Genomic DNA, 25,205 nt, shown 5'->3' with positions numbered 1-25,205 from the left:
GAAAATGAGGACCCACACACCTTTAATCTACTAATTAAATAAGCATAAACCCCGATTAGCTACTAACAAGATCAAACAGGATAAAGTATGGGACAAGATTACAACTACCAATCATAAAATATAACTTACAACCCCAAAATAAAATCAAATATACATAGTCGATCTCGGCTTGGAACCGACAGATAACCCATTGCATCTATACACTCTTTGGCTAAGCGCTTGCTCACTCAAAAACTTTACTACCTGCTTTGGCAACCGGAAGCCCTTAATACGATAGGGACCACCAGGTACGCTCTTACGAGCAGTGCGCCTAAGTCTGGCCATCTTCTTGCTTAACTGTCATGGTTTGATTAAAACAAAACATATGAGTATAAAACTCAGCAAGTAACTTTTAAAGCATTTCTACAATATAAAATCCACAATGTTCATTACTAATCTTAGGGCATTCTACTTTATCAATTCTAGGTGGCGGATTTATATCTTTCGGATTATGAAGGAAATTTTTGGGCTTTCAGGGAACAATGCTCAAGGTACGGTGAAAACTGATATTCATCACAAATCATTAACATGATCACAAAATAATCTTTTGAATGGAAAGCGACAATCTTTGCATTATAAGGAATCAATTGTATGATCAACAGAAAAAAATCAGGGTTCACAAGCTCTAAGCTTCGCAATATCACAATCAACTCTTTTTAAAGCAATATAAACCATTTTCATTCTCAAAGAATCATTTACTAAGTATGAAGTTTCAATTCCTTTTTAAAATCAATATGGAACCCTTGATTGGACCACTTTATCTTTCATTTCATAATAATACGGGTGATCATCCCGTACCGACCTCCATCCGGTCTTTAAGGTACCAATGGCATAATTTCAGCCTTAAACTGGACTAGCACTGCTAGCCTCTTACTATGACTGGACTAGTCCCGCTAGCCTTTTACGTCTCAATCCACTCCATCAGGAATTCGTTTAGAAAACCTTGAGTTGAAAAAATAAGTTTTCTAAATTCATTTTATCATTACCAAGAATATGAAATCATTCAGAATCTTTCAAGTCGAAACTCATTCTTAAATTCAATTTCAAGAAGCCATATTTAAGGAAATGAATCAAGGATATGCAAGGCTCAATTCTAAGGATCTTGAATCAATTATAACAAAGTACTCAAGTTAGAAGAATCAGAACTGTTTCAAGGATCAATAGGGAAATAAGTAATCAAGGAATGAAGCATTATTACAAGGGGTTCGTAAATGTACTTATAGGGTTTATAACAGTTCATGGTATAACAAACAATTAGAATAGGGAAAATGGGTTACCAAAGGGTTGAATCAATAGGCTTATCAATAACAATTTCACAAAATCAAAGACAGGGTATCTCAAATCAATAACATGGGTTCATTACTTTAACAGTTCAATACTCTACATGGCATGAACAATATCCTCTCTATAACCATTTACACAAGTAATTAGAGTTACTTGCCTGAATTCGCTTTCCTGTTTCACGAAGGTTGAACTACTGCCACCTAGTATACCTTTCCCTTTCGTAGCCTGAATGCCCTCACGTTCCGAAACTACAATCAAAACCAAAACCTTAATTAGTTTCTCAACTCTCGTTCCCGAAACGTTTACTCAATACGATAGCTCGATTATACTCCTGACTCGAACTATATGAGTATAGCTTAAATACACACATGCACATAACACATTCTTTTCTCATAGCCTTTATATCTTTATATACTCAATAATCAACTTATACTCACTTAACCTTGACTATTCTTCAAATCAAACATTTATAACTCATACGAGTACACGATTTCATTCACCGCTAAATGTTTACAACCATAGCTATCACTTATAGCTTTTAAAATCTATCAACTAAGTTCCCTTTTCCTTTTATTCCTTAATTCGAACCACATACTACAATTAACAAACAAATCCAAAGATATTCACATATAAACACTCAATCATTCTTTTAATTACCAAAATCAAGTCTTGACTTTTAACTCCTATGGCCTATTCGGCCTTATCACTTAACACGACAAGAATCAAACATGCAAAGCTCTTAATAGACATGCATCAAGTATATCATCCCAGACTAGTTCAATTTCATTCTTACAACTCATTTAAAGTCATAATTTAAACGTAATCATGGATGATCACTCATTTTAACACTTAATACAACTTAATTTCTTAAAAATCAAGTAAAGACACTCGAAATTTCCAAGAATCAAAACATGCATGCATCACTTTGGACCTCTAACCATAACTCATTCTAATTACTCTACAATTAATGAAAAAAATTATCAATAAATCATTCACACCAACAAAAATCAACATGATCTTCCCAAAAATTAAGAGTCATTCAGCCTCTTCTTCTTTTATCAAAGAAACCTCACATGCAAACTTAAATTCAAATCCTTGCATCTTTAATCACCCTAATATTTTAACATTATGCTAGAATAACATCCATAACTAACAAAAATCAACTCATTAACTTATGAACTACAATTTACATTCGGCTTATCATCAAAATACCACATGCAAACACAAAAAATTTGATTTAAAGATACTAGAGCTCAGTTTTAACATCATTACTCACCACCGGTTCACCGGAGTTCATCACCGGTGGCGGTGGCTTCACGATGGTGCCCCCATTCGGGGGTTTCCAACCTTCAACCACCAATTTACACAAGTAAATACACACATGCACACACAAATCTTCACTCTAAATCATTTAAGAATCAAAACCCTTTTTGTTTTCATGAAAACCGAATCAAACCACCAATTCAACTTTGGATTTTTCTCAAAAACCTTGAAGATAGTGACATGCATGTATATATATGGATAGATAAAGCAAAATCTCACACAATCATGATCTTATAATCGAAAGAGGATGAAGAACAAGTGAGAAATTGAAGAGAGAGAGTACCGAGAGTGAGAGAGAGAAGTCCCGAGAGGGAGAAAGAAAATGAGAGAAAAAGAAAGAGAAGAGGGGTGCCCGGGTGAGAAAAGAAAGAAATAGGGGGTGGGGTGGGATTATATACTACCAAAGGAAGGGTAGTATAGTAATTAGGCTATTCTATTTCTAATTCACTCTTTATTCTTAAAAGAAAACGAATTTGATTTGTAAATTTCTCTCTCGGAAAAGATGAATTTGATACGAATGATAATTTTAAAACGTGAATCTCGAAATTAGCTTTCCAACCATTACTCATAATAATCTTTTGAGCGTACGTTTGATTTTATACGATTTTTACAAGTTTGTGCTAATAATAGTATTTTATCACATAAAAATCAATTTGAAATGCAACGATCACAAAATAAATCCGTCTATCATTTTTAGAAAGTCTCTAAGACTATTTCGAAGATAACAAAATAAATCCCATGCCTTTACCTTACTCAGATAATTTTGTAAAAGTGTGCGAAGGTTAAATAAACCTTAGTTAAATCATATAATTCCCCTAAATCCATAAAATATTAACAGATCACGTAATCACGCATACAGACAAGCAAGCACATATACTGACACATCACAACTCATGTCTGATCATTAAAATTTCCCTTTTTAATCATTATCCTTTTTTACGCGTACCGGGTCACGTTCTGCCTGACGGCCCGACGCTTAGCATTTCAATTACGCTTCACAATATCATTATCGACCGACACGTCACTAGAACGCAATACTTTACCTAAACATTCAACTCACATAATAACACATACTTCACATTTTAAATACTTTAATCCCTTTTAGGACGTGTTCCGTTCTACCTGACGGCCCGACAACACAGCTTAACTCCTAAGCTGACTCTTTAAATTGGAACGCGTCTATCTACGCTCCCAGATACTAATATACAATAAAGACAATTAATCATCACTTAATCACATATTTTATAATCACTTCACATAAATCATACTTTATTGACTTAATTACGTCGAAAAATTCTCAGTCGTCACACTATCACCGTGAGAGAAAGATAACTCGTCTAGTGTAACATAAGTAGAAAAAAATTCGGTCATTCCATCTCAACTGTAAATGAAAGTCATACCTCCACCGGAGGCGATGTCACGAAACCACCAATTTGTGTTTGTTGCGGTGATTCTCCACGTGCCTCTCCACTTTCGTGACTTTGTTTCGAAATTTCGTGATGAGTTTTCAAGTGCCGATCATGTGTACCCGTGCCCCTTTAGAGTAAACCAAAGGGGATTGATTTCGCCTACTTTGAATACAAAGCAAACAAAAATATTTAAATTTGTTGGGATCCTCCAGTATTACTTGTCTCGAAAAATAATTCCAAACATACGAGGAATTTCTCGAACTACAAGAGTTCCCTGAATTTTATTAATATAAAAAAATTATTTCGAATTAATGTGTAACAAAGTTTTCAAATTATCTATTCGAAATATCAAAATTAACAATCAAATTTATGTTTAAAATCATAAAATGTAATCAATTTTTTAAATTTTACTTTTGAATTAAGTAAATAACTTTGAATATAAAATATTTTAAAAAACACAAAATTAAATATTTACGAAAATAAAAACATGAATTATGAAAACAAGCATTTCGAACATAAAATAAAAAATTTGAACTTAAAACAGGTTGAAGCTTGATTTTTACCAGGTTCCATGTTGGTGGGTCAAGGGGGTCGCATTGAGTTTGCTTGGCTCGAGTCTTTGGAGGACTGTGTGCCTCTTTCTTCTTCCATTTATTTAAAAAGTGTAAGCTCGCCGGAAAAGTTTAAATAATAACAACTTAAAAATATTAATAGTAAGTAGTAATAGGCTAACATAGTAACAACGCAGTGGAACCAAAAGACAAGTGTGGAGAAAACAAGATATCAAGAGATTAACAGTCAAAGTATGGAGTGAAACTGTGAAAGTGCAGATTAAGAGATAAGTGAATATTTATAGGCCAACAAAATCGAACATTTGGAGAAGAATATCGGTGAACGTGGGAGTGGAGCAGGTGAACGTTGAAGAAGCAGATGCAGAACAATGTTGGTGGGTGGTGGCAGACCGCAAAAACAAAAGCGAAGAAGACTGTTGGGCATGTGTAACGCATATGGATGGAAATTTCCCCCGCCCGCCCCGCCCGACCCCGATCCCGATCCGATCCCCGCCCCGAATGTGGTGGGGAATCGGGGATTTTTTCGGGTACGGGGCGGGGATCGGGGAGATATGTGTAAAAAATTCGGGGATCGGGGCGGGGGCGGGGATTAGCGTCTCCCCGTCCCGATCCCCGACCCCGAATCGTATTTTAAATAAAAATAATATTGTATATATATAAATATCTCAAATAAATATTTCAATATATAAAATATATTATTATTTTCAATTTCTTATCTCCTAAATGATTTAAATTTATCTATCGTGATATTATTTCATTATAATAATAATATTTATTATTATTATTATTATACTAAAAATAAATATTAATTAAAATTAAGGTTAAACATTAATATTAAATTTTAAGAATATTTATATATTATGATTTATTATGTGAATTTTTATTGAAAAATATTATTCAAAATTTAATTTTGATTAAACGAAAAAAAATAAAAAAAATTCCCGAATCCCCGTGGGGATCCCCTTCCCCGTTTGGGGCGGGGAACAGGGGTAAAATAATCCTCGTTCGGGGATCGGTTTTGGGTTCGGGGATCGGGGTGAGGATAGCACTCCCCGACCCCGAAGTGACCCGATGGCCATCCCTAGTAGCGCACAGCGATCCTGGGCCGAGCTGGAGCGTGCTGTGCAAGGCGGTTCATGCGGGTCAATCCGTGTCGTTGACGAGTTGGCGTGCCGGTTATGATTCACAGAAATTAAATTCGCGCTCGGCTTATTTTAGTATACGATTTTAATATATGGTTTGTATCGAATTTTGAACAGATATATCACGAGCCGAGTTATATGAGTTTTTGGCGAGCCGATTTATGATCGTATCGAGCCAATCAGCCCGTTTGGTCGCCTCTAATGACTGTCCTTGATTTGTAAATAATAAAATTTATTTATTTCAAAAAAAACAAAGAAATAAAGTTACACACGAGCCAAAATTTCATCTTTACAAAATTGCCCTAATTACAAAATCAGAAAGGGGGGAACTGGAACGCATTTGTATACTCGGGCCGGGTCGAAATCGAAAGCTAAATAGAAACAAAAAAACAAGAGCAGCGATTCAAATTAATAATTTCATTTATTCCTGACAAAAAATTAGAATATAAAAAATAAATATATTGAATCAATCTCTTTGTTTATGATCCTATCATGGGAAGGCCACCCAGTCATGGCGCTCCTGCCTTTCGCTTTAACAACGCTGAGGTGTCACACACACACATTATTTTTATTCGAGTTTGTTTTATTTCTGTTATTTTTTGAATTCTGTTATTTTATTACATGTGTTTTGTTTGAGCCTCTATATTTGTCGTTTTACGATTTAGTTTGTTAGAGAATGATTAGACCGTTAGTTAAATGCTATCTGTGTCGAAAACATAGTGGGAGCTGAATTTCGAAAAACTGGATTGTTAATAGAAGGGGAAACCGGAATTAGGTAAGCCGAATTGAGTAGAGCGCGTAAATGACTAATTGTAATGTGTTAGTACTACTTTAGCTAGGAAATGATTAGACCGGCTGAATCGAAACTTAGTAGTTAGATGTTATTTGTGTTAAAAACGTGGCGCAAACTGAATTTTGAAAAACCGGATTGTAATGAAAGGAGAAAGTGGAACTAGGTAAGATGATTTGAGTAGAGCACGTAAATAACTAATCGTAATGTATTAGTTTACTACTACTACTTTAGCTAGAAATTGATTAGATTGGAAGTTATTAGTTATACATCTTTGTGTAAAAAGCGTAGTACAAACTGAATGTTGAAAAACCGGATTGTAATTCAAAGGAGAAAGGCCGGCAAGGGTTGACTCAGTTGGTTAAAGAGGGGAAAATTATCCTCTTGCTCACAGGTTCGAATCCCACGGGAGGAGAATTTATGATTATGGCTCCTGAGCCAGAGCCTGTCCCTTAAATGTGGTTTACCTTGGTTCACAGAATTTATGATTATGCCTCCTGAGTCAGAGCCTGTCATTTAAATGTGGTTTACCTTGGTTCACGTAGTTTGCAGACTATTACGTGAGCCCGTAGGGTTTATCCAGTGCGCACCCGAAGGGTAGCGGCTGCGGGTTACCTACGATAAAAAAAAAAAAATTCAAAGGAGAAAGCGGAACTAGGTAAGATGATTATTTATATTGTACATATGTTCGTTGTTGATGACACCTCTCTTGCCGTTTAAACTATTTAATTAGTAAAAAAAAGACTAATCAGCTATGATTTACAAGTCCACGCATATCAATATATCATGTTACTGCGAGAATTGCTGCAGAAATGTATCAGCTATAGAAATAACCAGGTTATGGGTTTATGGATGGAAAGTGTTTTATATGATTCTTTTTGGGATTAATTTGTTTTACTTGTAATTTAAAGGTTGCAGAAATGGAAGCTATGTTGCAAGCGAACAATGCGGTGGTGCCGGCACGTGAAGTTCTCGAAGAGCTTGCTCAGAAATTCAGGTAGTAAATGTGAAGGTATTTTTTAAAATTATTTTGTTTGGTTTGTTGTAAATTTAGATGTCTGATTGTGATATTTTCTTCTTCTATGTAGTACTTCGACGGAAAGATCAGGAAAGTTTGCAGTTCAAATGAAACAAGTGAGCCACTTATGCTTAACAAGAATCAGATGATAGTACTCTATTCGCTTAAAAACTGCATATGCATTTTACTTATTGTCTACATTTTGCTTTCATTTCTGAATTTAGACTATTGATTAGCAAGAGGTTCATGATAGTCCATTACCAATGTTAAATAGATTCAGTATTATGACTTTGCTGGTGCTGTGACTTTTAGATAGTGCAAGTATCTACATGGAAATTTAACAGAGTAATCAGTTTACAAATATATCTCTAATTTCATGCGGTATGTAGAATTTTATGGCTCATTTATTGTTTTGTGTCTTTATAGGTGTGGAATTGGTTCCAGAATAGGCGTTATGCTATTAGAGCAAGAACTTCCAAAACTCCTGTGAAATTGAAATCTCTATCATCCCGGGATGATTCAGCTGTGGCAAAAAATGTGGCTCAAGCTCCTCAGCCTCAACACCCTCCACCACAGCATCCACAACACCCTCATCCACAACATCCACAACCAAAACACCCTCAACGACATCTACAACCACACCACCCTCAACCACAACCAGCTCCTCTAGGTTGACTTGATTTGGAAAATACTTAAATTTTTAAGCATCATGCTTGTGTACAATATTTTTACAGTATTGATAAAATTTTGAGTTTTCTCTGTCATTTTCAGTTGCACTGAGAAATGTACCTCAAGCCCCTCCAAATCTGCCTCCTCCTGCAGGTGAGTTTAAATTCGCTTATCCTCATATACCGAAGTGCACATGATCTTTTTTAGTGCTAAAACCTGTGTATGGCTGTATGCTTGATCGTTTATGAGCCTTTTCCCGTTCTTTTTTCTTGGTCAAATGTAAGAACTCATCTACCATGTCTCCGTCGAGACTTTTTTTTGAATAAAAGGGATATGTTTTTGGGGGTATGGTAATATGGAAGCATGTCTTTGTAGTAGTAGAGTGTATTCCAACGCATGTCTTTGTAGTAGTAGAGTGTATTCCAAACTCATGTTCTTATATCATATATGCTCAACGAAGATCATGAAAATTCATAAAATTTTCCTTAATAGCATGCTGCTCGATCAATATCATCATGCCTCTTACATATGTTCAAAACCATGTTTAATTTTTACAATTATTATTATTATTATTATTATTATTATTATTATTATTGTTATTGTTATAATTATTGTTATTGTTATTGTTATTATTATTATTATTATTATTATTATTATTATTTCTCTTATTATTATTATTATTATTATAATTATTATTATTATTATTTCCTAGTGTGTATGTGTTTAACAATAGCTAGCTGAATATATTTGACAATCTGATGGAATTTACATTCCGTATTTGAATACACATCTCACATGGTTATATTTGTATCATTGTATGTTATCACTGCCGCTTCACTCTATCTAGCATGTTTACTTCGTATTCATACTTATAAACATTCATAAAATCTCTCATAATGTACAAATTTCATTGTGATATCAACTTGTGGGTTATGAGGAATGTAAGCTAATGAAAAAGGTGTCATGTGGATGAAATTGCATTAAATATATACTATTGACGCACTCACTGTAAAATATTTTTAAAAATTATCACAAAGTTCATAGTGGCAATACATTTTCTGGAGGCAGATGCTTCTATGAAACATATCATTCATAACATAATTATTCATGAAATAGATTTTTATTGGTTTCACTGTGATGCTTTCATTTATTTTTGCTTTTGGACTGTCATTTCCTAAAAATATATTTCTTCCTGATGTTTTTTTTAAACTCTGAGCCTCATCTGATGCTTATATTTATTTTCCACGTTCTTAACACGGCTCATGGTGTAGGTAAAATTGTTGCAGAAGGTACTCTAATGGAGTTTGAAGCTAAATCTGCAAGAGATGGTGCATGGTTAGTATTGGGACATTTTTATGTAGGTGTTCTGAAGTCGTTTGCTTACCATAATACTCCGTTCTGGTTCTTAGCAGTTCATAGTGAATTAATTGTTATCTGGTCTTTTTTGCCTCAGGTATGATGTTGCTAGCTTTCTATTTCATAGGAATCTTGAGACTGACGACCCGGTAAAGACTGTAAACTGCTGTCAATCACAAAATAGTCAAAATAATTTTAATGCTACTGGAGTTAGTTGCTAAGCTTTTGTTATTCTTATAATTTGTGAGAAATGTGTTTTATTTCATATTGAATTTTAACTATGCTTTTTCGTAGATCTGCACTGACTGCACTTCTCTTTTGCACCTCAGCGGATATCTTGTTTGTCAGTTGTCACTGCACCTAATGATCAGAACTGAGATGTGATCATTAACTCAATATCCATTTGTGTGCACATAATTTTATGAAAGCAGTTTGTCATTTGGGGGCGGATTTATTTTGCATTTTTGTAGATTCATTGGCCAATACCTCTGTTCTTAAAACTTGAATTGAGCCTGCTGACAACTGGAATTTTTACTTATGTTTTTATGAATGTGCCCTGTAAGTCAATTCCATAGCATTAGCCTTGAAAAGAATGCTTCTGCTGCTTTCAAAAAGTACAGTATTAAATCATCCATTCATCCACCTATCTCTACTTTTGTATGTAAAAGTAAAATACAGGAATGCTGGTTTTGTTTTTGCTAGTGAAGTATTTGGATCAGTACCATTCTAGTGTTTGGTTATTATCTTATAAAAATTGTTCAAGAATCTTATTCTTAAGTTACTACTTATTAGACCCACAGATCCGTGAGTGGTAAATGAAGAAGGTTTGCTTTTCTCGACAAGTCAAATTAAGATTCTTATCAGAGATATCCTTGACCAACTGGGAATGGGTTTTCACTCCACTCCTGATCATTCTGACAGTGTTTTCCAGTCCGTTTTCCTCATCTTTATGCGGTAAATGTTTCAGGAAGTTCTGGTTCGGTTTGCTGGATTTGGAGCAGAAGAGGATGAATGGGTTGATATACGTAGGCATGTTAGACAAAGGTCTCTTCCATGTGAATCCTCGGAGTGCGTAGCAGTTCTTCCAGGAGATCTTATACTCTGTTTCCAGGTTTGTTTTCCATTTTAAATTTGCAGAAAATTACATGATCAATGCAGTTGTATGTACACTCTTATTTTGTAGAGTGTTACTTTCAAATTTATTAAATATCTCAGGAAGGCAAAGAGCAGGCTCTCTACTTTGATGCTCATGTGCTTGATTCACAAAGACGAAGGCATGACATAAGAGGTTGCCGTTGTAGGTTTCTGGTGTGCTATGATCATGATCAGTCTGAGGTATGACTCATATGAAATTGAACAAGTTTCCTTTGCATAGTCAAAGTAATATGCATTTTGCTAATTTCTTCTTTCACAATCTAGTGTGGTTCTTTGCATGTCCTGTTATTTTGAGTTGTCTCTGTGCAGATATTTAAACTTTGTTCTATTTAACCCTGCAATTTATTTACAAAGGGGAATCTTGGGTTCTTCTGATCCTTGTAACTTCCGGTTGTGAGCTTAATGTTTCACTTTAAGATCCATACATTTGCATACATGTATCGTAAAAGTAGTTCACACACTCAGTCACTCACAACTAGAGAGACATTTGTTAATTGTGACATTAGCTTATGTTGTAAAATTAACTTCTACCCTGTTTGGGACAAAATTACTTCCCCGTCACACGCACCTGAAAAATTTGGATATGCCTAAACTGCTTTCTTTTGTGAACTCTATTTTCTTAGAAGTTATCTGGTGATAAGGATGGAATGGGTCATTTGTTGCCTGCAGGCATAACCAATTAAATGCAAAGTTTATATAACTTAGAGTCACAGAGTTTTGCTTCTTCTTTTTCACTTCTTTCCTGGGATGTTTTTGCAACTTACATGAAAATTGCATCCTTGATTAATTTGCTTTCATGGGCTTCTGTTTTTCTATTGCACTTGTGTTGAATATCACTGATTTGGTTCTTCATTGAAGCTAGGAAATTGTGCCATTGAGAAAGATCTGCCGTCGACCTGAGACCGACCACAGGTTGCAGCTACTTCATGCTTTGAACGACTCTGCAACAGCAAAGCACCCCAAAGCTGGTATTGAGTCTCGTACCACCAACACATTGAGGGTCTATCCTCCTCCCGAAGTAACAGAAGAGCAGCTAAAAAAAGAGGAACCTGTGGCTGTTAATCACATGGTTCCTGCAACTTCTAATTCAAATTTGGTTGCAGGTAGTGAATTCAAAAATCAGCAACCAAATGTTTCTGAGATCGTGGATGCTGGTCCTGCAAAAATTCCGAATGCCCCACCCGGTAGTGGTTTTCAGCTACTAGAAGCTCCTGGGCTCATCAACCCTGAAGAGAAAGATCCGAATATGCTGCCAGGAAATGATGCTGCAATTCAAGATGCGATAGATAAAGCTGCTACAGACATTGGAGATCCGTGTGCCACACCAGAAAATGATGCTGTGTTAAATGAAGATGTACATAATGCTGATACAAACATTGAGGGAGATCCAAATATGACATCTGAAGCTGATGATGTGTTAAATGAAGCTGCTACAATTATTGAGGAAGATATGAACGGGACTTCAGAAAATCATGCTGTGTTAAATGAAGATGCTGCAAACACCGAGGAAGATACGAATGGTTCGCAGGAAGATGAGGCTGTGTCAAATGAAGATGCTGGAAACATTGAGGGAGATACAAATGGGAATGTGGAAAATGAGGATGCTGCAAAAGTTTAGGAAGATACAAATGGGACTCTGGAAGATGTCGTCGTGTTAAATGAAGATATTACTGGGACTAGCAGTACTGCGGACTAATGATTGGTTAACATCTTTTTCGTCTATATATTTTGCTCTTAGGATCCACTCTAGTTTTTGTTATTGTTATATCAATTGAGTTTAGTCTGCATATAGTGCCCGCAACATAATTAAAGAGTTGTACAAGGGAATCTATGAATTTCTAGATATAACTAAGAAGAAGATTTTTTTCCTTGCCTTGTTTTTTCCGAATACACTGAAGCTGCAGTTTTGAATAAACTGAAGCTGAAATGTCATGCTGCAGTTATCTTTAATTGTCCAGCTTTTCAGTTTAGCGCTGCAGTTAATTTTCAATCTCAGCCTGCCAAAAAGGCGGAAAAGACTGACCGTAAATGTTATGTTCTGTCCTCCCAAGACCCTGCTTAGTGGCAAGGGATGCCCTGTTAGCTTTTGTTTCGGTTTGGGTTACAAAAAAGAATAGTCGCGACTTCTTGGAAATTATGTGTCTTGTTTTTTTGATGATGATAGCTGTTCTAGGAAAACTCTGGCAGAATATGTGTTATATATTGTGTAAAGGAACTGTATAAAAATGGAGATAGAGACGGGCAGGAGCATAGTGGGGGGATTAAGATATAAGAAGATGCAAGTTAGTAGCAGGTATTACTAGAAAACTGTCATTTATTTCATAATCAAATGCATTATGCATCACCATTACACCAAACCAAAATTTTAATGTGTGTTCACCAAATCCATTATTTCAACTTAGTCTTCACATTCTTGTTCTTTTGGACTGGTGTTATCTTTCTTGCACCCGTTCTAATAAAATGAACTGGGGATGGAAAGAAGAGTACTCGGATCTAATCTTGGTACCGATTGGACTGTTGATTATGTTCAGCTATCATCTCTTTCTTCTCTACAGATACCTTAAGTTTCCTGACACGACGGTGATGGGATGTGAGGATCATTACAAGAGAGTCTGGGTTGAGAAGACCATGCAGGTTACAAACTTCTAACTTGTTCTTTCATGAGATTTCCTGATAGATGACAACTTGTGTATTATGTACTAATCAACATGTTTACGCATAATACTCAGCTTGATGCTAAGGATAGAGGGACAGCTATTTCCGTGATCAGCAGCAATATAATAGCAGCAACCAACATGTGCTCAGTCTCTCTCGTTTTGAGCTCTTTGATTGGAACGTTGATAGGAACCTCATCCGGAAAAAGCATCCTCTCAAGCAGTGTTATTTACGGAGACACAAGGATCACAGTCACTTCCTACAAGTACATAAGTCTTCTCTTATGCTTCCTGGTGGCTTTTGCTTCTTTTGTACAAATGTTGAGGAACTACACACTAGCTGCATTTCTCATTAGTATGCCACATTGTGAAATTCCTGTAAGATATGTGCAGAAGCCAGTTATAAAAGGGAGTAACTACTGGGTGGTTGGCTTGCGTGCACTCTATTTTGCAACTACTTTGATAATGTGGATTTTTGGTCCAATCTCAATGTTCATATCCTCAGTCATTATGGTAGCTGTTTTGCACAATCTAGACATGACCTCGACTGTACCATATCTTTTCCGGTCGCGATTTAGGCATCAAAATTGCCTGATGGTTGGTGAAGAACTAGTCACCGTCGATGGGGCTTTTGGGCAGCAAGAAAGAACAATGTAAACTGATAGTCTAGTCTAGACAATATCAAAGGAGCGGATATTTGAAACTTTCATTTCGGTTGTTGGGCTATTACTAACGAATGAGAATAATAACTTCTCAAGTCATTTGCTTCATTATCTAGCTCACTCGTCCTAGTAAATTATTTTGTTCTTTAGGTAAATGTGTTTTGCATTTTTTATTGTAATACTTCTCAAATGAAATATCTTTTACTATTACCCCAGTTTTATTGTTAAAATATCCAGTACACCTGAAAAACGTTTTTCTGACCTTTTATTCCAATATATCTCAGTAATCCCTAGTACTCTGACCTTTTATTCCAATATTAATGTGTGCAGCTTGCTTAGCTAGTTAAGTTAAATATTACAAAGTCTGAACTATACAGTCTATACAGACCCTTCTGAAACCTTCCATACTTTGGAATTCGTATCTCCAGATATAAAAGAATACCACACTACTGCAAGCACCACTTGATAAATTTCAAGCGTACAATAGCAGTAAAAAAATAAGTTAAAATTGAGCACCTAACCAACTGATTTCATAAGATAAACAAGTCACAGTCTAAAGCTTCGAAAACCAGAGTATATGTAACCCCCTCCAACTGTTCTTTAAGGGCAGGCCAAAAACAATCTTACCATATTTGAATCAAACATTTAAAAAAATTGAACATGTTCAGCACATAAACCAATACTCATGCAAAATTTCGATTTTTACAAGGAATCTAACACCTAAACTCCGCAGGCATACCAAAACTTGCCAAGCCAAAGCCAACTACTAATTAATCAGAAGCCTGCTTTGTCTATCCAATCTATAAGTGAACAAAGGCATAACGTCTCAAATTTACAGTGCCAAGAAACATCCTTTGTAGGATCTACAGAAATTACTATACCATCTTTGTAGATTAACTCTAGTTCTAGTCCATGAGGATTCCAAGAACTTACTCCTGCTGTTGCACTCTCGATTCTTGGATGAGATGTACATTCAACGGGCCTGATAAATTTATTTCCAGTATTTTTGCATAGACAAACTTTGGTTTTCTGGCCTTCAGCCAATTGGACGTGATCACAATGCTCCACATTTTCACCTAACAAACTTGTTGGATCCTCACTTGAACAAAAATTCCTAACCTCTGAATGAAGATGAACTGATGAAGATTTGACACAGTCGTGCACATCCTCCACTGTCCACTGGCTCCCTCTTAGTCCCCGCTGATAATAAAGATTCTTCCGCACCAACTGTTGGAGCATGACAAGACACTTAGGACAACAGCGGTACAAACATAGAAAACTAAGATCACATGTAGGATTGGTGATGCCGTTCGAAGTGCAATTGCCGTCTACTTGTCCTTTAGAAGAGATTGTGTTGCCATTTTCAGAAGTCGCATCTATATTATCTGAGGACAAGATATTATCACCTAAAGCACAAGGACCATCCTTCAAAATTTTGGAACCCATACGTGTACGTGTACGTGTGTAACCATTAGAAATGGGTCCAAACACTTCATTTACCTTCACGTCATTTCCAGAACTTTCTAATTCACGTGGACGAGGATTGACACCATCCTTCCCATTTAAAACTTCAACATTTATATTTATAGACTTATGAGATTGCAAGGATGTATCACACAAAGGATCTCCTGAAGTTGCTTTTACGTTCCCATTTTGCTGACCAGAATCCGCATCTATGTTCGAAGGGATAGATCCTGTATCTGTGATGTTCAGATTTAGGGGACTTCGAGATTCTGCTTCATGCAAGGTATTTTTGGTAGTTGATATATCTTCACGGATCTTGTATTTATCATTTGGTCCCAGACAAGCAAGCCTAGGGTCTGCTTCAGTCACTTGGCCATGGATATCTAAGCTGTTAACAGAAAGAAAGGGAACTGAACACACAAACTGCTGACCACAATCAAAGTTTAAAAGACCACATAGATGAAGAAACAATACCTTTGTAGCTGGTAAGCCCAGCTATTCACCAAATCCTCAAGATAAGCAACTTGCGAAAGCAAACGAACAAAATGAAATCTATCACTCCCAGCATCTATTTTAGCATGAACACGTACAGCTAGAAGCTTTAAAACCTTTCGAACCTCAGCTGATACTTCTCTAGGTGATGTGTAAATGCCTCTGTAAGCCAATAAACCAATAGCAGTTAAGCCTCTAACTTCACCAGATTTTTTGTTGAAATTTTTATTTGCAGAACTGCAAGCAACAACAACATTCTCTCTTTCCAATGAATCCTTAGGACGAATGATGCAAGAGTTGAATGGCCAGCCTCTCCAAGGTCCAGTTATGTCCGCACACGGGCCTTCTTTAAGCTTGGATGTCGCCCAACAAAGCTCAGCAAAATGAGGATATAGCAATATTTGATATCCAAACGTTATTATTGCCAGCATCAAGTTTGATTTTCCCTTCATATTTTTTGTCACAGATGGAGGTGCATCCCCCAATATAGGACTTGCAGGAAATTGCTTTTGGCACACTGGATAACAGGCTGAGACAGGTTCATGATTCTGACATCCTGCATTTGCATCTTTCATAGGAGCATCTACAGCTTTGCCCTCACTCGCATGAGCTTTACAGTGAATCAACTGGAGAAAATATTTAGCTAAATCCTTTGATAATTTTTTTGCAGAAAAATCAATCACCATGTCACAATCGAAGTTCCCTCCAACCAGGACAGAAAATCGGGGTACGGCATCCTTCAACGGAGCAGAAAGACTGCAGTTCAAGTTGTCACTCTCAAAGAATTGCCTTATTCCATGTGGAAGTAATGTAAATGGCATGTCTGATGTAGCCTGCCAGAAGTTATAAAAATCATTTTCTTAACTGCTACACAGGAAATATGCAGCTTATTATATTATTTTTTGATGCTTTACACCACCTGAAACCCCAATAAATCTTCAATATAAATGTAGAAACCTACAAGCTAAACCGTGCCACCTTTATCAAGCTACATGATATATGCCATACGGTTTCACTTGTAATTCATTCCATATAAAACTGCCTCGTAATGATTCATAATATATGTGTCTACTGAGCATTCTCATCCAAATAATTATCTGTCGGTTTTAACAAAAGATATGTACTGTAGAAAGTAACTATTTTAATAAAATTATGAATATACACGATACATCATATGATTAAACACAGGAGTAAACATAGATACATAAAATAAAATTTTAAATTTCAACTCAGAAATATCTAAGAGATGGAACATCTGACTAGAAGCTACTCAACAGTGATGGAAACCTATTGTTCACATTTGCGACAATTGTGGTCCATAAATTACATACGTTGATCAGATTCAGTACAATCCTAGGAGCTTCATCAGTCTTTTTATATATTAAGGCCTTGCTTCTGAGTCTTTTAAAGAAGGAAAATAAAGGAACATCAACGAAAGTAAGGGAGACTCAAATGAGTTTCAATGACTTGTCTCAAGTTATAATGAAACCAAAATAAAAAAAATATTAACTTAATTACAATTTGATACTTCCAAAAACTCCCACCGTCCCCTTTTACATGTCTCTTTTAAAATAAGTTTTGTCCCTTAATACATGTCCATTTCTACTTCTATGGTAGATTTAGAGACAATCTTCCAAAAGCATCTCTATATTTACCATTTCCAAGGTATGAATCTTTTAAAAACTTAGTTGAATTCTTAATTTTCAAGGTAATAATTAAAGGTATTCATAGGAAAATATTATCTAACTAACATTTCATTAATATGTGCAATTTCTTCAAAATAGACATGTAAAAGGGGAAGGGGGGAGTTTAAACAAAAAAGATGTACATCTTCCTTCATGCAGTTACAGAGAATGAAGGTATGGAAGACATTGTCATCACATATTGGATGAAAGTTGACTCACCTAGAAGGAACATCACACTCTTAGAATTACAAATTGATAATATAAAGACCTTGGGATTCAAAATTGCATATTTTAACTATATAAAGATACTGCAACCTTTTTTAAGCTTGATAAGTCATCAAAACACGGTTGGATGATTAGGAAGAGATATTTAATGGATTTAAAGATAGTGAACATAAAAAGGTGAATACAAAGAATAATGATTGGTTCATGAGATCAATCAACGGAGTTTTTTAAGTTGTAAAAATCGAACACAGCGCCAAGAATTTTTTAATTACGCAGTAGTCACTAAAATTATACATGATACATTAGTGTAAAGATTATGGCCTGAAAGTGGGTTTTTTACTCAACTTGATTTCCTTACTAAAAAAACCTTGGGAGCATGAATTAGAGTGAAAACTCTATACATTTACTCACACTTCATTCGCTTTCCTTCCTATTTAAAACTCAAAAGCATGTTATAAGTATCCTAGACTAAATGGCAGAGTAGATAGCAAGTAGCTTTTTCAGTAGGATGCATTCATGTTCCAGAATATGGAAATAAAGCAGAATACATATGTACAAAAACTTAACAAGGACAAGAATGAGTAAACATACACTCAAGCATATACTTAAAATGTTTATATACAAAAGCAATGATAGACAATCGTACCAAAATTATCAAGGCTGTAGACACGCAAATGGATTCTACTTGCTCGATAAACGAGAACCAGAGGTGTGAAGCTTTTATGATAGGGTCTTGGGGCTCTGCTGACTCTGCAGAGCTACCTTCATTCAGTTTGGATCTCCAATTAACATTGTTGTGTTCCAAAAAACTGCTCTCTTCGGATAAATCAACTTCTGTTGCAGGTGAAAGACACTCCTCTTCATAAGACGTCTCCACAGCCCATAAATCAATCCTTGGCATAAAAACAATGCATGAACCAAGACACGTACATCTACCTGCATTCAAATTAAGGAGATGAGAACCATGTTTTTAACAACTGACTTCACAAAATGGAAAATATGAACAGCAAATTTTCATTCATTAAAAATCTCCAGCTATATATATAAATGTATGGATTCTGCTTCAGCAATCAAAATGATAACTAGACAAAAAAATCAACATTGTGAAACCTCAATCTAAAAAGAGAACATTTGTTGCATACAAAAATGAATATACTTTTCCTCACCTCTATGACATGCTTTTCACAAAAAGTATTGTGCCACTAATTTTGACCAGCAAAATATAATTTTAGGGAAGAGGGAAATGCTGGAAACAATTGTATAAAGACCAAATAGTCAACTTTAATTTAATTGATCAGTAAAAAAAGTGTTATCATATTCCACAATATATAAAGTAATGAATAGCGGTTACACAGCCCAAGATGAACAGATGATAAATGCAGAGGTTAAAAGGAGCAAAGGTAAGGGACTAAATAAAGCCACAATTAAAGGAGGAGTTTGTTCCCTATTTAAAAACCATATCCAAGAAAGCCAAGTCACTCATACAGTTCCACAGAAAGTATACATGAAACTGGATAACCACAACCATACTACATCTATCGGGCCTTGTACAGACATATGACATATCCAAGTCATTGGATTCAAGTTCTAAATTTCTTCAGTTCGATTTAACCTATTTCCCTTGGACTTTTTAGGACAAGAAATTACCAAAATATATTCTTGCAAGTGCATAATTTTATGGATCAGGAGTGACCACACATTGGCAAAGTAACAATGAACAATATTTCAATTGCCAACTAAAATGCAAACCATCAGAATAGGTGACCATCCTTCAACCAAACAAAATTACAAACCTCTGGGCTAATTTTAGCAAGAGATGCCAAACTCCAAGTAAAATAATACTAAAGGTTAGGATTTAGGATATCTTGCAATTTTATTCATCTAATTTGACTGGGCATAGAGTGAAATATAGCTCTGCATTCAGAATTAAGTCACTAATGCAGACTAATGCAAGGAGTTTAGAGCAGAGCCATAATTATTATCAAAGACTTACTTAGTATTTGTGTTACTCCATGCATTAAATCTCCGTGCCCTTCTTGTGCAATTGTAGCCAAATCAAGCTTCCTAATTTCAACATTGCCGACGAAACAATGAAGAATGCAGGACGCTATATGTTTCTGACCACCACCAGGATTTCCAGATATCAATATCCTGAAACCTGATTTCTTTCCTAAGAGAGACACATTTTGCAACAAAGTAGTACGAGAAACCAGTGGCTGAATGCCTGAAGCATTTTCATCACCAGCATCGTCATTCAGTGCATCAACACCTACAAAAGACGCATCTCCAACTAAAATGCTTTCACGTGACAGGCAACTCGCTATTTCGCTCAAAACATCTGCTTCTTCAAGCAAAACATGAATATGGGACCACCAGCTTTCACCTCTAATATTCTTCTTGTTCAAGACAGACATAATTACATCTTTTATTACTGTTGATGCTTTAAAAAGTGGCGGCGGCAACCAGGTCCGTTCATCTAAATAAATAGAAAGAAGTAATGTGGACAGTGGCTGTATCAGACAAGGAATAAGATGGGCCGGAAGAGGCGACGATACCACATCATTTGCAGCCATTCCTGCTTCCCTGCGGGAGCATGGAGGTGGTGCACATGAAAGCGCCTCTAACCAATCCCTTTCTTCCACATTAAATGAGGGAAGAGCAGGCCTCTTACCATGACCAGACTTTCCTTCAGCTTCCGAAAGAATTTTATGTAATGGGCAGCTCCTCTTGAGAGCGGCCATAGCTGCTTGAGTACAAAGAGCCTGAAGATCAGCACCAGCAAATCCTGCAGTTCTTCTAGCAATCCATTTAAGTAATGATCCAGTAACAGCCTTTGGCCATTTTTTTGTGTGGAGGGAGAGAATAGATTCTCTATCCTTGACCGAAGGCAGCGGAAAATAGATCTCCCTGTCAAACCTCCCAGGTCTCCTTAAAGCAGGATCAACAGCATCAGGACGATTTGTCGCTCCAATTACAACAACAGAACCCCGTGATTTCAAACCATCCATTAGAGCAAGCAAAGTGGAAACAACTGAACTATGTGTTTGGTCTTGCTGCCTCGTGCGAGAAGGAGCCAAACCATCAATCTCATCAAAGAATATTATAGATGGTTGTGATTTCTCTGCAACCTGAAACAGAAGTCTAAGTTGTCGCTCCGCATCACCAACATATTTTCCGAGGCAATCAGCACCTTTGCGTGCAAAATAGGCTATCCTTTTATCACCACGAGCACATGCACCAATTAACGAACGCACCACTAAAGTTTTACCTGTTCCAGGATATCCATGCAAAAGAACTCCCCTAGGTGGAGTGAGGCCGATATTACTAAAAAACTCAGGATACAGTAGAGGCAATATAACAACCTCCTTTAAACAATTGATGACATTTTGAAGCCCTGCAACAGATTCCCAACCCCCAAACTGGATTTCGTTTTCAGTATTTGATCCTCCAATGTACATAGGTGCAATTCTCAACAGATCTCTTTGAAGCCTCTTGCTTTCACGTTTCAAAAATTCTTCATCCTCCCCGCAGTTCTCTAACCATTTATCTTCTGCTTCAACATCTTTCCTCCAGGCATCACTTGATTGTTTTCTAATTTCCATTTTCATCTTTCTAGCTTTCATTTTCTTCAACCAGGAATTTTTTTTACTGCCTTGAGGTTGGAAGATATTTCGATGATCCGTGCAGGCTATGAGAAATTTACGATGATTAAAGATGCAGCCATTGGCTCGAGCACAAGGCTGCAAGACATAGTGATGAGTTAATAGCTATGACCAAACTTATGGTTAATTATCTAAAATACTTGAATACGCAAATAAAACGACTAGAATAGTAGAATGTAATAAAAAAAGATATAGAAAAGTTTGAAAATGGTATTAAAGGAAAGCTTTTTTAGTGAAAGAGATATTAAGAACCGACCAAGTGATAAGTTTTAGTGCACCGATCAACACGACATCCAACTGTTGCCCCACGCCTACTGCACCGGCTACATTTCAATAGTCTTCCTCTGCAAAGAGCCGCCCTTACATTTTTTAAACGTCCTAATCCAGCAAAATAAACCTAAAAGAAAAAAAAATATATCATGAGATACAGCTACACGATAATTAATAAACATGCACTAGATCCAACTAGAGTTCCGTTAACAGCTTTTTGTAGCTGCTAACTAAGCAAAAGTTATTATTAGCTATGTTGGTTATAAGGCTTTAAAGATCAAGCAATCAATATAGCTGCTCACTACCTACTACATAATGCTGTAGGAACTAAAGTATTACTTCTGAAACTATTAAAAAAAGTGAAAAAAGGAGACATGAATATGGATGGAATACAGATATGCTATGTTACCAGATTGGTAGACCCAAACCCTTGTTATGATAAAGAAGCTCCCAACATAATCTTTATCCATAAAAAAAATACTACAACAGACAGAAAGACACATATATATGTTTTAAGAAACTATCTGCAAAGAGGCATATCGACCTCCAATCAAGGTGCATGAAAAATGTATTGTCAAAAACTCTAGCAGAGAGTTTAATCAAAATCATCATGTAAAACCGTCTTCGCAAGTTTGATTAACATTTCCAAGAAATAGATAAAAAGAAAGAAAAAGGTTCACATTTGTTAGTATATTTTTCCTTCCTCCAAGACCTTTAAAGTATCACTCTCCACTGTTTAAAATAGCAAGATGATAATACTTGTGGAACCCTCAAATGGACACATCAGTTTACCAAAGTTGGTAACTGAGTTTTTTTTGTTAAATAAAGTTGGTAACTGAGTTCATTTCACAAAAAATAACTTTACAATTAAGTTATTATAGTCTATACCCTATGACATACACAAAAACAAGTTTAGCTTCAGATGATTAGAACTCTGATACTCGTAAAAAGAAACTGAAATAAGAAACCTTATAACTTATAAGTATTTCCTGGTTTTTACAGATTGTAGTTTTATGCAAGAAAAGGGCAGCACAAAATATAAGTAAAATACATTCAGCAAGAAAAACCACACCTCCGGACTCCAAACAGCACAAAGTTGATGAACCCATATTCCAGCAATACCAAAACGATCATTAATGGGACCCAAGAGGCGCCCTAGCCAGCCAGGCTCATCACCAAATCCATCCCACATGTCATAAAGCGGTTCCTCAGCATCAGAAGACCCAGAGTATGCCTCATCATCACTCCCAAGCCCATGCTGCAATAAAATCTTTGGAGGTTTTCCGTCGGTTCCTCCCCCACACAGGCCACATCTTCTTCCCTTTTTTATTCGCGGTTTGCTCAGTTCATTCTTCAATGGATAGTTCAGATCATGTACATACTTAGAACTTTCACTTTCCAAAGGTTTATCATTTGATTTTCCATCTACTTGTTGACCAAAAGCACCACCTGGAGCTGTAGTGTCTTTTTGGTTTTCCATTTCGATCAAAGAACCCGGTTGTTCATTCACCTTATTGCATTCCATTGACTGCGGATTACCATTCACCATGCACCGCTCTGAATGTACACTAGGTGGAATCTCATCCTCCTTTTCCTCTAAAATTTCTGCGGAAGATACATTTTGCTTTGGTTTCCCCTCATTTATACCCACCAATTCACTATTCATAATCAAGGTATTCTCACTATCCATGATCATGGTATCCCCACTCTCCATGTTCAAGGTATCACCACTCTCCATGCGCACCGTATCCCCACTCTCCATAAACACAGTATCCCCACCTTTGTCTGCTGACAACTGTGCCTTGTTCTTGTCCTTGTGACCCTCCAAAATACTTTCAGAACAAGTCTCTTGATGCTCATTACAGGAAACGTTTAATACTCCGACATTAACAGGTCTAAGTGACTTACTACTTCTTGTTTTAAGCTTCCTGGCTCTAAATTTCTGATTATTATTACTCAATCCCTCACCCTCCAACTTGGACTGACTTCCAAATCTATCCGCATCTTCTAAAAGCTTCCGTTTACCCTTCAGCAACAACTCCCCTACTCCCCTCTCTCTAAAACTCCCATTACTACTCCTAGCTCTCAACCTCGATTTCCATTCACCCGATTCCTCCTCCACCTTCTTCGAAGTCGAGCACGGAGACACAGACTCCCCCTTCACCCACTCTTTCCTCAACCTCTCCTCCAAACCATCCCCATTCTCATTCCCATTCCCAATCCCTATCCCTTTATCAAACTTCCGCCTCTTCTTCGCCGGAAGCGGTGAAGCATCAAGCAAAACCGGAGCCTTCCTCGCCCTCGAGCTCCTCCTAACCTCCGCCTCACCACCACCACCACCGACATTACCCTCCTTAGACTCCGCTTCTACCACACCATGATTCCTACTATAAACCTCTTCACTAATCGCATCAAGCCTCTTATGCTTCTTCTTAACCCTAAAACCACTCCCCAAATTCTTACTCCCCAAATTCTTACTCCTCTTCCTCCTATTCTTCGAAAACACCGCCGGCCTCGACAATCGCATCACAACTCCACTCAAATACACCCAAACAAATATATATCCACCCAATCACACACTCCACAACCTCACAGACACACAAATCAACAACACATATCTCAATTAAACACACAAACAATCCAATTCAGCATCAAACAAACTAACAATCAGATCAAATCAACAAACACATTATCTCACAACTCACACCTCAATTGAACAGTGTGTGTATATAAACAGATAGCCACAAAAATGAAACCCTAGAAAAAATCGATAAAAATCAAACAAATTAGAGTGAGGATAATCGATACTTGTAGTCGTATTATCACTCCGGAGCGCCGGCGATTTAGCTCTTCATCGGGACTTTCTCTCTCTAGAACTTTCTCTCTCTAGATTTTTGTGTGTGTGTATTTTCTCAGCTACTTGGTGATATATATAGAGATGAATTAGGGCGGAAATAAAAAGAAGGGTTTCGGGTTTTTTGTGTCTAATTTTACCACGTGCAGGGTAAAGGCGTGTGATAACGCGCTGAGGAAGTGTAGTTTTTTTGGTTTGTTAGGGATTTAGGGGCTTGCTTCGGAATGTCACGCGCCGGAGAAATATGTAGTTTTTGTATTAATTTTTTTTGGCACCAAAGCGAACGTTACCGCCAAATATGTAAAATTTTGTAAATTTGGAATGTGGGGATACAAAATGAAATGCGAAATGTGAAGTTAACATAAATAGTTTGTGTTCTGTATAAATACATTCGACATGTGTAACAGTTTTGAAGCATAAAAAAAATTGTGTAACGGTTTTAAGAGTAAATTGTCACATTTTGATTTTTGTGTGAGGCTT

At 36.5% G+C, this 25,205-nt stretch overlaps 4 protein-coding genes across 7 annotated transcripts in view; 3 read left to right on the top strand and 1 right to left on the bottom strand.

Annotated features, from left to right (window-relative positions):
• LOC141711642 (protein yippee-like At5g53940) overlaps window positions 1–25,205 on the top strand; it is a 255,796-nt gene that overhangs the window by 24,789 nt on the left and 205,802 nt on the right. The window lies entirely within an intron of this gene.
• Window positions 6,103–12,625, top strand: LOC141711639 (protein SAWADEE HOMEODOMAIN HOMOLOG 2-like). 2 transcript variants are annotated; one of them, XM_074514232.1, is made up of 10 exons: window positions 6,103–6,315; window positions 7,471–7,556; window positions 7,648–7,693; window positions 8,004–8,247; window positions 8,349–8,399; window positions 9,518–9,581; window positions 9,700–9,751; window positions 10,570–10,713; window positions 10,818–10,937; window positions 11,620–12,625. In XM_074514232.1, exons 1-10 carry the CDS (start codon window positions 6,262–6,264, stop codon window positions 12,373–12,375), a joined length of 1,617 nt encoding a protein of 538 aa, XP_074370333.1. In that variant the 5' UTR covers window positions 6,103–6,261; the 3' UTR covers window positions 12,376–12,625. The 2 variants fall into 2 exon arrangements, with proteins under 2 accessions (XP_074370333.1, XP_074370334.1); XM_074514233.1 differs by lacking the exon at window positions 6,103–6,315 and adding an exon at window positions 6,332–7,217.
• On the top strand, window positions 12,763–14,280 carry LOC141711640 (uncharacterized). 2 transcript variants are annotated; one of them, XM_074514234.1, is made up of 3 exons: window positions 12,763–13,050; window positions 13,313–13,391; window positions 13,487–14,280. In XM_074514234.1, the coding sequence occupies exons 1-3, from the start codon at window positions 12,983–12,985 to the stop codon at window positions 14,066–14,068; spliced, it is 729 nt and encodes a 242-aa protein (XP_074370335.1). In that variant the 5' UTR covers window positions 12,763–12,982; the 3' UTR covers window positions 14,069–14,280. The 2 variants fall into 2 exon arrangements, with proteins under 2 accessions (XP_074370335.1, XP_074370336.1); XM_074514235.1 differs by having other exon boundaries at window positions 12,763–13,391; window positions 13,487–13,677; window positions 13,795–14,280.
• LOC141711638 (uncharacterized) lies at window positions 14,648–24,790 on the bottom strand. 2 transcript variants are annotated; one of them, XM_074514231.1, is made up of 7 exons: window positions 22,944–24,790; window positions 21,858–21,998; window positions 20,611–21,679; window positions 19,933–20,415; window positions 18,586–18,875; window positions 16,012–16,862; window positions 14,648–15,925 (listed from the first exon to the last, which is right to left on the bottom strand). In XM_074514231.1, exons 1-7 carry the CDS (start codon window positions 24,396–24,398, stop codon window positions 14,848–14,850), a joined length of 5,367 nt encoding a protein of 1,788 aa, XP_074370332.1. In that variant the 5' UTR covers window positions 24,399–24,790; the 3' UTR covers window positions 14,648–14,847. The 2 variants fall into 2 exon arrangements, with proteins under 2 accessions (XP_074370332.1, XP_074370331.1); XM_074514230.1 differs by having other exon boundaries at window positions 19,933–21,679.

This window comes from Apium graveolens, chromosome 3 (genome assembly GCF_009905375.1).
Source record: "Apium graveolens cultivar Ventura chromosome 3, ASM990537v1, whole genome shotgun sequence".
In the NCBI taxonomy this organism is placed as follows: domain Eukaryota; kingdom Viridiplantae; phylum Streptophyta; class Magnoliopsida; order Apiales; family Apiaceae; genus Apium; species Apium graveolens.
The sequence above is the reverse complement of the archived record's forward strand: the minus strand, read 5'-3'. Positions and strand labels throughout refer to the sequence as shown.

Coding starts and splice junctions, on each gene's coding strand:
- LOC141711638 (XM_074514230.1), bottom strand. CDS start 24,398: ATGCGATTGTCGAGGCCGGCGGTGTTTTCGAAGAATAGGAGGAAGAGG. Junction 21,999..22,943: donor GTGCTGTTTGGAGTCCGGAG/GTGTGGTTTTTC, acceptor TTTTTCTTTTAG/GTTTATTTTGCTGGATTAGG. Junction 18,876..19,932: donor TGGAGTAACACAAATACTAA/GTAAGTCTTTGA, acceptor ATTTGAATGCAG/GTAGATGTACGTGTCTTGGT.
- LOC141711639 (XM_074514232.1), top strand. CDS start 6,262: ATGGGAAGGCCACCCAGTCATGGCGCTCCTGCCTTTCGCTTTAACAAC. Junction 10,714..10,817: donor ATCTTATACTCTGTTTCCAG/GTTTGTTTTCCA, acceptor TAAATATCTCAG/GAAGGCAAAGAGCAGGCTCT. Junction 10,938..11,619: donor ATGATCATGATCAGTCTGAG/GTATGACTCATA, acceptor CATTGAAGCTAG/GAAATTGTGCCATTGAGAAA.
- LOC141711640 (XM_074514234.1), top strand. CDS start 12,983: ATGGAGATAGAGACGGGCAGGAGCATAGTGGGGGGATTAAGATATAAG. Junction 13,051..13,312: donor AAGATGCAAGTTAGTAGCAG/GTATTACTAGAA, acceptor TCTTCTCTACAG/ATACCTTAAGTTTCCTGACA. Junction 13,392..13,486: donor GGGTTGAGAAGACCATGCAG/GTTACAAACTTC, acceptor CATAATACTCAG/CTTGATGCTAAGGATAGAGG.